Consider the following 13,784-nt stretch of genomic DNA (forward strand, 5'->3'; position numbering starts at 1 on the left):
TTTATTTTAAAGACGCCCGGTGGCCTGGTGGCTAAAGCTCCCGCTTCACACACGGAGGGCCCGGGTTCGATTCCCGGCGGGTGGAAACATTTCGACACGTTTCCTTACACCTATTGTCCTGTTCACCTAGCAGCAAATAGGTACCTGGGTGTTAGTCGACTGGTGTGGGTCGCATCCTGGGGGACAAGATTAAGGACCCCAATTGAAATAAGTTAGACAGTCCTCGATGACGCACTGACTTTCTTGGGTTATCCTGGGTGGCTAACCCTCCGGGGTTAAAAATCCGAACGAAATCTTATCTTATCTTATCTTGTGTCCTGTTCGAGTCACGGTATTGTGCTTTTGTATTCTTTAGCATTTTATAAGCTTATACAACCCAAAATGTATACTGAGGACTGAGCTAAATTGTTACTTAGCTAAATATCAGACTACAATAAATCATAACAGAGACCGAAACGCAAAACAAAAACTATCAACTCCCCTTCCTTCACAAAAAAGTCTCCCTAAGAGAAGAAATCAACTACATATGTCCACAGTCCATGATGGATGCGTACGACGTATTCACACAGCTTCCCTAGGGAAACTTTACCGGCTGAGATAGCGTTCACCATAAGCTTCCCATCATTTCAGTTTATGATCCATAATAATATCTTTCTATACCCAGTCTTCGACTGTGAAACATGTGCTGGGCACAAAGAAAAGCCTCATCACAACTGAGATCAAGCATTATCGTCCCCTTTCACTATTATTCTGGGTAAGATAAGTTTACTCAGGTACAGATGCACATAAATATAGCACATAAATTATCATACATAACAGCATATGTATGTGTTGATTACCTTGGGTATCCTAAAAAAGTGAAAGTGACTTATTTTCACTGGGGTCACGGAAAACCCCATATATACTCGCCTTCTGTGACACCTATTTTTCCAGGCGGTGTAGACCGCTTATGCCTAGACATGCCAAGATGTTGATAATTATAGTTTTATAAGGGTACGTGTAGGTGCTTGGGCGAGTAGGTGTGGCTGGCTGTGGATTATTTTAATTAAGTACATGTCATAGACTCGTTTTCTCTACATGTAGATTTTACGTACGTTTTCTTTTTTTGTAAAGCCTAGGTCGTGAACTGTAATATACTGAGTGAATTTGTTTATTTCAGGATGCAGTAGTGATTTTGTTTCTATTTAAAAAAAAAGGATTAGAAAATAGAATTTTTTAACTCAGCAATCATAGAGTTTAATTATCATTAGATACACTACATTTTAAGTAAACTATATATACTGTGGAAAATACTGTATATATTTTCCAGAAATTCAGTATTTATATGTAAATAGATGGCCATACTGTAAGTAAGTAAGTAAGTTTATTCAGGTATACACAAATACAGTTACATAAAATTATCATACATAGCAGCATATGTGTAGAGAACCTAGGATAACCCAAAAAGGTCAGACAGAGTGACTTATTTCCATTGGGCTCCTTTTACCTTATTATTATAATATAAAGGTTATAATATTTTCTTATTATTCTACAATGAAGATAACATCTTATTATCATACTAAAAAGACTATCTACTACACCAAGGTCATTAAGACTATCTACAATACGAGGGTCATTACTAGGAATATGGTAAAATTTACACGTATGTTAGCTAAAAAATAGAAAATCATTCCCCTCCCTTTCTGTAGCTACATTCATCAGACACCTTTTGGCAGTCTTCTTGAACTGGTTCATGCTATGACTGGCTTTGACATGTGCGGGTAGTCTGTTCCATTCCTGTATTTAATAATATTTATGTCATAGAAAACGAAAAGCCTGCGTCTGCGCAGACGAGACTCGCCATCTTGGTTTTGAATTGGATACAACGTTAGTGTAATTGGGAAGGAATTTTCGTGCTCTAGAGGTTAAAATTGGGCTGACACCTCTCAAATAGGAGGCGAAATTGTTGGACATGCATTCCTGCATAACTTGAGATATCAGACGACTGGACAAGACAGCTCCAGGAACCTCAGATAAGCTCTCTAGATTTGTGTATAATTCTGGCCAGTGTTTTCATAAATTTAGTTAGTGAGGTTTTTCTGAGTATGATACAACTTAATATCCAGTCAAATTGGTGAGTGATATTAACATATATTTTCCTTCTGTTATGTATATGTGAATTTATATATAATCATTTTTTAATATACAGTCCACAAATTTATATATTTACCAGTATTCCTGGTGTTTACCTGGAGTTTACCTGGAGAGAGTTCCGGGGGTCAACGCCCCCGCGGCCCAGTCTGTGACTAGGCCTCCTGGTGGATCAGAGCCTGATCAACCAGGCTGTTGCTGCTGGGTGTATGTATATTTCATTTAATTAATAGGTCCAGAGCAACTTGTGGATATGACAGTGGTAGGTATCGAAAGGGGACATTTTTTGCGACCTAAGTGTCCCAAATTCCTACTTGTCTAAGTGATAAATAATAATTATCTATGTTCATTTATTGTTATGTACATAATGATACATACAGATAAATGCAATTTTCCACATATACTTAATAATCTTTATTTCTACAAGTACATGATACAACGCACACATGCTGTATAGAAAGTCCCTGTTATGAAGAGCATTTCTGACAGGTTAATTTTGTCTCCAGGATGCGACCCACACCAGTCGTCTAACACTCAGGTACCTACTTGCTGCTAGTTTAACAAGGACAGTAGGTGTCGTAAGGAAATGGGCTCAATGTTTTACAATAAGAACCTAAGAATAACCCATACCGGTATCGAACTGCAGACCTTAGTGTGTGAGCTGAGCGTACTACCAGCCGAGCTACACAATCATTTGAGTAGTATGCACAACAGACGCGCACACATCCTATTAATATACGCCAAAGTGGTTGGGCCACTTAACCTTTATTACCCCCCACCTCTCCTCACTCCCACCCACCACTCCTTCATATTCCATCCTTACCTATCCTTCTCCATACCCCTAACTTACTAAAACTCTGGCTATAGTAGCTAAGTGGTCCGTGGCCTGGTGGCCACGGACCACGGTGAGTTCCGGGTTCGATTCCCGGCAAGGGTAGAAACATTGGGCGTGTTTCCTTAACTGGTTGTCCATGTTCACCCATCAGTAATGTAGGTACCTGGGTGTTAGTCGACTGGTGTGGGTCGCATCCTGGGACAAAACTAACCTAATTTGCCCGAAATGCTCTGCATAACAAGCAGCTTTCTATATAGTAGTATGTCATTGTTGTCAGCTAGGACTGTATACTTTGTACATGTACTTGTAGAAATAGATATATTATTCTGTCCAACAATTGCACGATCAAAATCTCGGGAAAGATCGCGCCATATTTCACTCTGAAATCAGGCTCGCTTGGAAAATCAACTCACTCCCATTCAACATAATTAATTTAGCGCAGCCTTTGGCTATATTAGCTCATTCTGCTACATAAACCTTAATTTTTAACATGTGCCAAGTCTCGATGAGGATTTAGCATGCGAAAGGAGGAGGAAATCAGATGGCAACATATACAGACAGAAGGTACTGAAGGCAGCCATGTTGTGGGGAACCATGAAATACTTTACTTGCAAAGATGAAATATATGCAACTTTATTTCAATGAGAACGTGAAGAACAGAGTCTTGTTCATGTAATATTACCACACAGCATTCTCAAATATCATATGATGTCCTTAATTTCTATAGGGTTGGACTGGTAGGTCTACTATAGGCCTTGGTCGGATGTCCAAAAACTCTAGTGACGAGTGTTACCTAACCTAACATTCACAGAGCTTGACAACAGATGTCTAAACGCACCACAGCTTGCAAGACAGCACAAGACCTCCCATGCTGGGGGCTTCCGAATGACTAAGTACCACACGTCACACATGTCAGGAGCCAGGGGGATGGGACACCAAAGTTGAGCCAAAACATATTAAGTGGCCCAGATCAGAATCAACCTACCAATAAAATTTTCCCTACAGCACATAACGGTTTGAAATTAATACTTATACTTGTTCAGATCTACAATTATACACACAAACTATATTCCTGCGGTCATAATAAACTGCTCACGGGTCACTAACTTGTAAAAAAAAAAAAACGTTGGGATGTCTTAAGGTGGTTATCTCAAAGCTTACTGGGTGACCATGTGGTAGCGCCTTCGAGTTACTGTTACTATACAGACAAAAGTTCTTAGTGTCGAAACCTGGTCGAGACGAGGCGTATGGGTGAGTCCCTAACACCAATTACCCTTTTTACCTAGCAGTAACTACATCTCTGGGAGTTAGTCTACTGTTATGGATTACAATTTAATGAATTAGTCTACTGTTATGGGTTGCATCCTAGGTGAGAAGGATAGCCTAAAAAAAAAGAACCCTAGCGGAAATACGCCACACTTGCTTTCCTGGGTTGTTCTGGGTTATTAACCCGATTAAAGTCTTCAGTCAGTGTAACACATCTGCCTCCATTAGAGTCACTTTTCATAAATTTCTTAACGTTGTTTATTGTAGGAACAATAAACAGTTATTTATTGTTCCTGCAATAAACAACTTAACGTTGTCCAGAAAATCGGAATTTCAAAATCTTAGTTTTTCAGTACACCGAGGTGGCCTCTCTGAGCATGTAGCAGCTGTGTTTATATGTCAGTCATAACACTAGAGGGAAGCCAGCTCTCTCTCACTTACTATATGCCAGTCATAACACTAGAGGGAAGCCAACTCTCTCTCACTTACTATATGCCAGTCATAACACTAGAGGGAAGCCAGCTCTCTCTCACTATATGTCAGTCATAACACTAGAGGGAAGCCAGCTCTCTCTCACTTACTATATGTCAGTCATAACACTAGAGGGAAGCCAGCTCTCTCTCACTTACTATATGTCAGTCATAACACTAGAGGGAAGCCAACTCTCTCTCACTTACTATATGCCAGTCATAACACTAGAGGGAAGCCAGCTCTCTCTCACTATATGTCAGTCATAACACTAGAGGGAAGCCAGCTCTCTCTCACTTACTATATGTCAGTCATAACACTAGAGGGAAGCCAGCTCTCTCTCACTTACTATATGTCAGTCATAACACTAGAGGGAAGCCAACTCTCTCTCACTTACTATATGCCAGTCATAACACTAGAGGGAAGCCAGCTCTCTCTCACTATATGTCAGTCATAACACTAGAGGGAAGCCAGCTCTCTCTCACTTACTATATGTCAGTCATAACACTAGAGGGAAGCCAGCTCTCTCTCACTTACTATATGTCAGTCATAACACTAGAGGGAAGCCAACTCTCTCTCACTATATGTCAGTCATAACACTAGAGGGAAGCCAGCTCTCTCTCACTTACTATGTGTCAGTCATAACACTAGAGGGAAGCCAACTCTCTCTCACTTACTATATGTCAGTCATAACACTAGAGGGAAGCCAGCTCTCTCTCACTTACTATATGCCAGTCATAACACTAGAGGGAAGCCAACTCTCTCTCACTTACTATATGCCAGTCATAACACTAGAGGGAAGCCAACTCTCTCTCACTTACTATGAAATTATAAGTTTCGTTTAGTAGTTCGTACAGTACAAGTCCACTGGCAAAGTTATGGTGAATCATGTACACAACTGTATGATACATCCATAAGAGTATATTGGTGGTTCATTTGTACACGTTTATAATACAGTACCACAAGGAGTGTACTGATAACTCGTATATACCTGTGCTTGACATATGACCACTAGAAGTGTACTGGTGGTTATGTATGACACATGACCGCCGGCACGTTAGCAATTTCTGTGCTTGTGTGTATGCTTATGATACGTTAACTGGACTGATGCCAGGGCGTGGAGCATGTGTGTATACTCACCTGTTTGTACTCACCTATTTGTGGTTGCAGAGGTCGAGTCTCTGCTCCTGGCCCTACCTATTGTCACTTTCCGGATTTATTCCCTCCTAGACTCGTGGACCTTTTCATACCTATCCTTAAAACTATATACGAAGCCTGCCTCCATACTTGGTTCAGGTTATTTCACTTCCTCACTTCCTGACCACCATGAGGCTCAGGAAATACTTTCTAATATCCCTGTGACTCGTACGAGTCTTTTAGCAACCAGCTATACCCGTTTCTCACCGCTAACAGTATCCCTACTTACCCTATCAAGTCTTGTAAGTATTTTATGTGTCGTAATCATGTCTTACCTAATTCTTGTATCCTCGGATGTCGTCAGGTTCGGTTTCTTTAGCCTCTCGTCATAGCTTATTCCCCATGACTCTTTGATTAGTCTCTTTGCATACCTCTATACTTTAACTTTCTTCACATGCTGTATAAGGCTGCATATTGGTGATTCATACTCCAAGATAGACGTAACATATTTCGTATATAGGCATGTGAATGACTCGTTGAGAGTCCTGAAAGCTACTTTTAGATTTGGTGATATGTTCGGCATTATGTTCAACTTAAAGTTTACAGTCTCTGTTTCCGCTATACGGCTCTGTTTACTTACGGTCTTCTTGCCCCTTCCACAATTTTCATAACTTAGCATTTGCTGGGGTTATATTCTGCTAGCCACTTGTCTGACCAATTGTGTGTTAGTTACCATCTGTGTAATTGTGTGCGTGAATGTTTTATGTGATTGTGAGTGTGTGTGTGTGTGTGTGTAATGTGTGTGTAATGTGTGTGAGGGGGAAGTGGATGTATACACATCCACTTATGCTTTTGTGTATGTGTGCTCGTGGGTATGTTTACGCATGTATGTAAGGGTGTATTAGAAGGGTTAATGTTAAATAGTGATTAAGAGCTAGCAGATGTCATGCAAGTCTGATTTAAGTATCACCTTCATCCCATACCCTCGTGTACTTCAGCAAAATTTCTTTGACTAAAGCGTACAAAGTGGGAGTGATAAAAGCAAGGTGCGTAGGCTGGGTGACGTAGGGGCTGGCTGGTGAGGGGTGAGGCGGGGCACGAAGATGTTGCAGTGTTGCTTGTGCCCCCAGGCAATCCGCACACATACTGCGCCTCGGGATAATATTATACCAAGCACTCAGGCTCAACCCTCGGGTAAACATGGGACTCCTGGTGCACGGCCCCTTCCCAGTGATTACTTTAGTCAGGTATAAAGAAACTTGGGGATAAACGTGTTGTTATGGGCACACATCACACCAGTAGAGGGCCGTGCTCGTAGCCAACACTGTAGGCTATTACCAGTGTATAAAGTTGCGGCCGGGTATGAGGTGGGCGCAGGGTCTTCAAGGTAGGACCGCCTGATTCTTCTGTGTACAGACTCAAGTTTGGACTATCCTGACAAGATGGGTGTGGAGCGGGGACGCACCTCGCAGCGCTCTCATGGAGTTTCATCTCAGCGATCCTACGGTACGTCCTCGTCTTCATCCCAGGGCTCAAGGGCGCGCTGCAAAAACTGCTGTCGAAAGTTCGTGTCGTTTATGTGTACACAGGTGGGCGTGGGCGGCCTGGTGGTATCCTATGCCATAATGGGCGCCTTCGCCTTTATAGCCATTGAGGGTAAGGAAGAATACTGGATGACAAATCGGACGTCACACATCCACAATAACACAATTCGAACTCTGTGGAATTTCACAGAACACCTCAATGTGCTTCACAAAGACCAATGGTACGAAGACGTCAATGACACGCTATACGAGTTCCAGAAAAAGATTGTAAAAGTAGTGAAGTCCGGGTATGACGGTCGGTCGCACCTGGAGGTGTGGAACTTCCCAGCGTCTCTCATGTTCTGTCTGAGCGTGTTTACAATGATCGGCTACGGTCACATGACACCCAAGACGGAGTGGGGCAAGATCGCTACCATCATGTACGCTGTCCTTGGTATCCCGCTCTACATCGTCTACTTCATGAACATGGGTCGAGTGTTTGCTAAGTCCTTCAAATTCCTGTACCGCGTAATGTATAAATGCGTTAATAGGAACAAAACCAAGACGCTGGATGAAGGGGATCTGAGCGAGGAACAAGGCGAGGAACAAACCATCATCGTGCCCTCCACTGCCTGTATGTGGGTCATGATCTTCTATATGACCACAGGCACCATCATGTTCGCTGAGTGGGAGAACTGGTCCTACCTTAATTCCTGCTACTTCTCCTTCACCTCCCTTGCTAAGATCGGGATCGGAGATTTCGTTCCGGGTTTCGGTGGTGGTGGTTTTGGCGAGGCCACAGAAGACAGCCAGACAAAACTCATTATCAACTTTATGTACCTCTTGATAGGCATGGGCATCATCGCTATGTGTTACACTCTCATGAAGGAAGAAATTATGCTAAAGTTGAGAGGACTGAAACATGATATTAAAGAGAAGGTGTTAGTTTGTGGATTGAAACTTGGTCTCTATCAAGAAGATCAACCATACCACGACACTCGTCCGCCAATTCACGGGCGTACAAAGTCTGTACGCAAGTCCATGCGTCGACGGTAGTCCGTGGTGACCATGGATAATTAAGACTGTACTTTTAAATACCGGTCTGGGCCACTTTATATGTACGAAGTTAGATAAAGCGTGAAGTGCCGCTGGTCTGGTATGGTGGCTAGTAGATGTACAACGTACAGTGACTGTTCTTCATACGTACTAAAATTTCCAACAATTTTCTCTAAACTTGGACCAAGAGGACAGTCTCCTTGTATATCTTATGAAGTTTTTGTACCTTAGGAGTGTATATCAAGAGTGTTGTACCTGAAGAGTGTATCTCGTGTTTCTCAGAGTGTATGCATTTAAAGGGCATGTGTATGTATGTATTGTTAGCATTGAGCTGTGACCACAGAAATGTGCGGTACATTATGTTTACGAACATAATGTATCTTTTGTGGAGTCACTGTGTGTAGGAGCTCAGTCAGGTTATGAGTTCAAATTAATCTCCAATACACAAGTTTCAAATATAACAATAATCCATTGAGATACACTGTTGAATTTTGCATTTCATTTCTTTATGTGAATGTGTAAATAGTATCTAATAACTGTGAATAGTGAACTATTGAGGAATTACATGTAACTGACTTTAATGTAATATTTTTTATGTTAAATGTATTATTTATATAAAGGTGGTCGTACTCCCTCATGTTCTGTGTAATTAAACAAAAACAACTATGATGATTAGAAGCCGCCGTGCGTTCTACTTATTGAAATAGAAAATAAAGAAGTATTCTCCGACCTGTGTTTGTTTTAACATCTAGCTGCCTTGTTGTGGCTTATGATAATTGAAGAAATAAAATGTTCTTTTTATTAGAAAGAGATATTGATGTTAGGACAGCGTCATGTGAAAGCCTGGTTTAACATGAGAGCGCTCGGGTGATGAAGAGGGAAGGTTGTGATCTGGACCTTGCTTTAAAGCATCAATATTGAGGGACTGACGAGTGTACCACTACTCGCACAGCTGTTCGTCAGCCACCTCACTTGTGTCGGCTTAAAACAGAAAGTAACGTATTTGAAAAAAAGAAAAAGATACACATGAAGAGTAAGCAAAGCATATCTTTGTAATTCACATATTTAGAGCGCTAAAGTGTGGGTCACATTGGGTGGTGTGGGCTCCATCCTACGTCCGCTGTAAGTGATACAAACACAGTATATAACTGTACTCTCCTATTCGCAGTAGAAACACAAGTGTAAAGTTAGAACCCAATTGAGTCAAAAACATAAAAAATTACACAGAGCTACAAACTATAGGGAATTTTAGTCAATGAGAAATCGACTTGGAAAACTTGGCCACATGTAAGGGCCAGAAATATGAATAGCAAAAGTAATACAGGCAGCAGAGCCAAACACGTAAGGAAAGTTCCGAGAATAAGAGGTAGAGAAGAACCGCTAAAACTAGATGTTAGCGAAACCAATCAAATATAGGTGACATTCACTACAGACTAAAATAGGAATTAAAGTGGACTATCAGTATATTTAAATTGAGGGACGTACACTTATCGGTATATCTTTGTGTATATAGTGGAGAAGTTAGACCAGAGAAAGAGAAACGCAGAGAGAGGTCAGAAACCACGCTGCTGAATGAGACTATGAAGGTGTGAGGAATTCCCTGAAAAAAAAAGTGTATCTAATAAGGAAACCGGAAGCAAAATAGCCCAAGAGATGATGACATTAAAACATAGCTTACAAAATATAAAGATAACCCTTAGTTCAACAGGTGTTGCAGGGAAGTCGAAGCAAGAAACACAAAGGACAGAAGAGGTAGACCAGCTGTAAAGTTAGTTAATATGCATAAGTATGGAAGGAAGATGGTAAACAAATTGAAATTGAAATACAGTCATACAAAAGGCAAAAAAAATCAATTAATAGCCACTTAAGACGGAAAATTACTGTAAAGAACTAAGTGATAAGGCTGAAGATGGAAGAGGAACACCCAGGGTAGAGGATAGTCTTTTATATCAGTAATAATAACCTGTGGTGTAACGCTACCAGTCTGTCCATTTTCTCTAATATTAGAAGTACATTTGTTCTCTTCCACATCACTACCACTTATTCTGCATCCATTATTGTGTGTGTGTGTGTGTGTGTGTGTGTGTGTGTGTGTGTGTGTGTGTGTGCGTGCGTGCGTGCATGTGTATGCCCGACATTAGCCCACACGAAGAATACAAAACATAAGAAGAGTACTACATATTTAGAACATAATAAGATTATGTGAAGTATTTAATTAATCCAGTGTAAGGCTGTTATTGATTTCACTGAAGTTTTACCAAGAAGTTTATCTGATAGGAAAATTTAGGAGCTTTACAGAACCTTGTATGTCAACGTGGCAAGTGTGTGTCGTATCATAGTGACTTTTCTGAACGTATATATATATTAATATAGAGCTGGAGGAAGGGTGTGTAGGGGAAATGAATCAGAGGTGAGGTCATCTCCTGGAATATCCGGAGAAATGTCGAGGATTAACAGAGGTGTCACCATCAATAACAGGGAGCCAAGCGGTGCCACTATTCTTGACACTCTGGCCTGAGACTCAATCACAACCTCCCGTTTTGACCCTTTCATGCCTGCCTAAATTTAAACCATTTTGCTTTTTATGGAGATGTGATCAAGGTAGGAAAAGGTAGTGATAGCGACGTTATGTACGTATGTATTTCACGAAGGAGCGCTAAATTTGTAGGGGCCATACATAAATTTCAACTGTAGTTACAAAACTGAAACGACGTTACGTAAATTAGCTACGGGACACACCTGCTGCACCAAGACACAACTGTCCGACATACCTACTACAAGTTGAAGATTGAGACACTTATGCAATCTTCAACTTGTCGATTTTTCAAACCATTCATCACATACCTACTACAAACACTTGTCCTCCAAAACACACACAAACACAAGCGCGCGCGCGCGCGAGATTTAAGGAAGTGTTTTCAGTAGAGACAGACTGGACCACAGTAGTCTGGAATGATAGGGTACACCAGCAAGTGCTGGACACACTACACACAACCGAGGAGGAGGTGAAGAGGCTGCTAAGTGAGCTAGATACCTCAAAAGTGGCGGGACAGGACATCTCTCCGTGGGTCCTGAGAGAGGAAGCAGAGGCGCCGTGCGTGCCGCTAACAACAATCTTTAACAACAATCTTCAACACATCCATTGAAACAGGGCAACTACCCGAGATGTGGAAGAGCAAATGTAGTCCCGATCTTTAAGAAAGGAGACAGACAGGTAGCATAAAACTACATAGACCAGTGTCACTGACATGTATAGTATGCAGAGTCATGGAGAATTTATCAGGAAAAGACTGGTGGAGCATCTAGAAAGGAATGAGCTTATAAAAAAAAAGCACGGTTTCAGGGAGGGCAAATCCTGTATCACAAACCTACCGGAGTTGTACGGCAAGGTAATAGAAGTAAGGCAGGAGAGAAAGAGACAGAGAGAGGTAGGTAGACTGCATTTTCTTGGATTGTAAGAAGGCTTTCGACACAGTTCCACACAAGAGATTGGTGCAGAAGCTAGAGGAGCAGGCGGGAATAACAGGAAAGGCAGTGCAATGGCTCAAAGAATACCTGACAGGAAGGAAACAACGAGTGATGGTACGCGACGAGGTGTCAGAGTCGACGACTGTAACGAGCGGGGTTCCACAGGGGTCAGTCCTAGGGCCGGTGCTGTTTCTGGTATATGTGAATGGCATATACGACGTGAAGCTAATACGGAGAGGTCAAGTGGGTGAGGATCAGATAGAACTACAAAGGGATCTGGACAGGCTGCAAGCCTGGTCCAACAACTGGCTCCTGGAGTTTAACGCCACCAAGTGCAAAGTCCTGGAAACTGGGGAAGGTCAAAGAAGACCGCAGACAGAGTACAGGCTAGGGGACCAAAGACTGCAAACCTCACTCAAGGAAAAGGATCTTTGCGTGAATATAATATCGAGCACATCTCCTGAGGCGCACATCAACCAAATAACTGCTGCAGCATATGGGCGCCTGGCAAACCTAAGAATAGCGTTTCGGCATCTTAGTAAGGAATCGTTCAAGACTCTATACACCGTATACCTCAGGCCCACATTGGAGTATGCAGCACCAGTATGGAACCCACACCTTGTCAAACACGTCAAGAAATTAAAGAAAATGTAAAAGTTTGTAACAAGACTAGTTTCAGAGCTAAGGGAGGTTGAGGGAATCCACCTAACGACACTGGAGGACAGGAGAGATAGGTGGACATGATAACGACATACAAAATACTGAGAGAAATCGACAAGTTGGATAGGGACATAATGTTTGAGAGATGAGACAGAGCGACAAGGGGGTCACAACTGGAAGTTGAAGACTCAGATGAGTCATAGGGATGTTAGGAAGTTTTTCTTCAGTCATAGAGTTGTCAGGAAGTGGAATAATCTGGAGTGATTTGGAAGCAGGATCCATACATAACTTTAAGCTCATGGAGTAGGGAGAGTTACCAAGTAGCGACCAGTTAAGAGGCGGGGTCAGGAGCTGTAACGACTCCTGCAACCAAAACTAGGTGAGTACACACACACACACACATCAAAGTCAAACATTTAATAACTAAGATTTTCGAGAAATTTACTTGAGTTTTTCAGGTTTAAATACTTATCTCGATGTGAATATATTTCACTATTTTTAATATCGAGGCAAAGCAACTCCAGCGGTGCTCTCATTAACATCAAATCTAATACTTACAAAATGTGACTAACTTATGCTTCAAAAATGTTGGCCAGAGTGCTGGTGGTCGCGGGTGTGGTGCTAAAGTTATGAGGGAGCATTCTCACCACCTGTTTCAAGACTCCCACTTTACCATCTCCAGAGCTAATTTTGGATTATAACCTGTACCCTAAGATATATATATATATATATATATATATATATATATATATATATATATATATATATATATATATATATATATATATATATTATATTATTAGTGTTGCTTTGAATTTCCCATACTGTTTTTTTTTTGAGGGGATAAATATAACCACAACTTCTACTACTACTACTAATAATAATAAATAATAATAATAATAAGAGGTAGAAGAAGAATGATAATTATCATTATAATTAATTAGTGGTGAATTAAGATGAGGTGCGCATCGAGACATGTGAAGATAGATATACCTGTCATATATACTTGTCACCTATGTATGACACACTTGAGTGTTGTCACTGCTCCAAATGACAGGTAAAAATCATCTTCCTTTCATATTTTACTACACTATAGCGTAGCAGTGTTTCATGTTATAATTCACTATAACAAAGCAGTGTTGACGTGTCCGTATTACCCATAGTTTTTCTGTGGATTCAAACTGGACCAAAATTAGTTACTAGTTACCCTGTTAGGTTAATGGAGGTTAACCTGGCGTTGT

At 41.2% G+C, this 13,784-nt stretch overlaps 1 protein-coding gene across 1 annotated transcript; it reads left to right on the plus strand.

Moving 5' to 3' along the window:
* Positions 1–6,937: 6,937 nt before the first annotated feature.
* LOC128702271 (TWiK family of potassium channels protein 18) lies at positions 6,938–9,144 on the plus strand. The gene has a single exon (XM_053796443.2). It carries the CDS (start codon positions 7,279–7,281, stop codon positions 8,413–8,415), a length of 1,137 nt encoding a protein of 378 aa, XP_053652418.1. The 5' UTR covers positions 6,938–7,278; the 3' UTR covers positions 8,416–9,144.
* Positions 9,145–13,784: the final 4,640 nt, after the last annotated feature.

The sequence above is a fragment of the Cherax quadricarinatus genome, chromosome 83, assembly GCF_038502225.1.
Source record: "Cherax quadricarinatus isolate ZL_2023a chromosome 83, ASM3850222v1, whole genome shotgun sequence".
Taxonomy (NCBI): Eukaryota; Metazoa; Arthropoda; class Malacostraca; order Decapoda; family Parastacidae; genus Cherax; species Cherax quadricarinatus.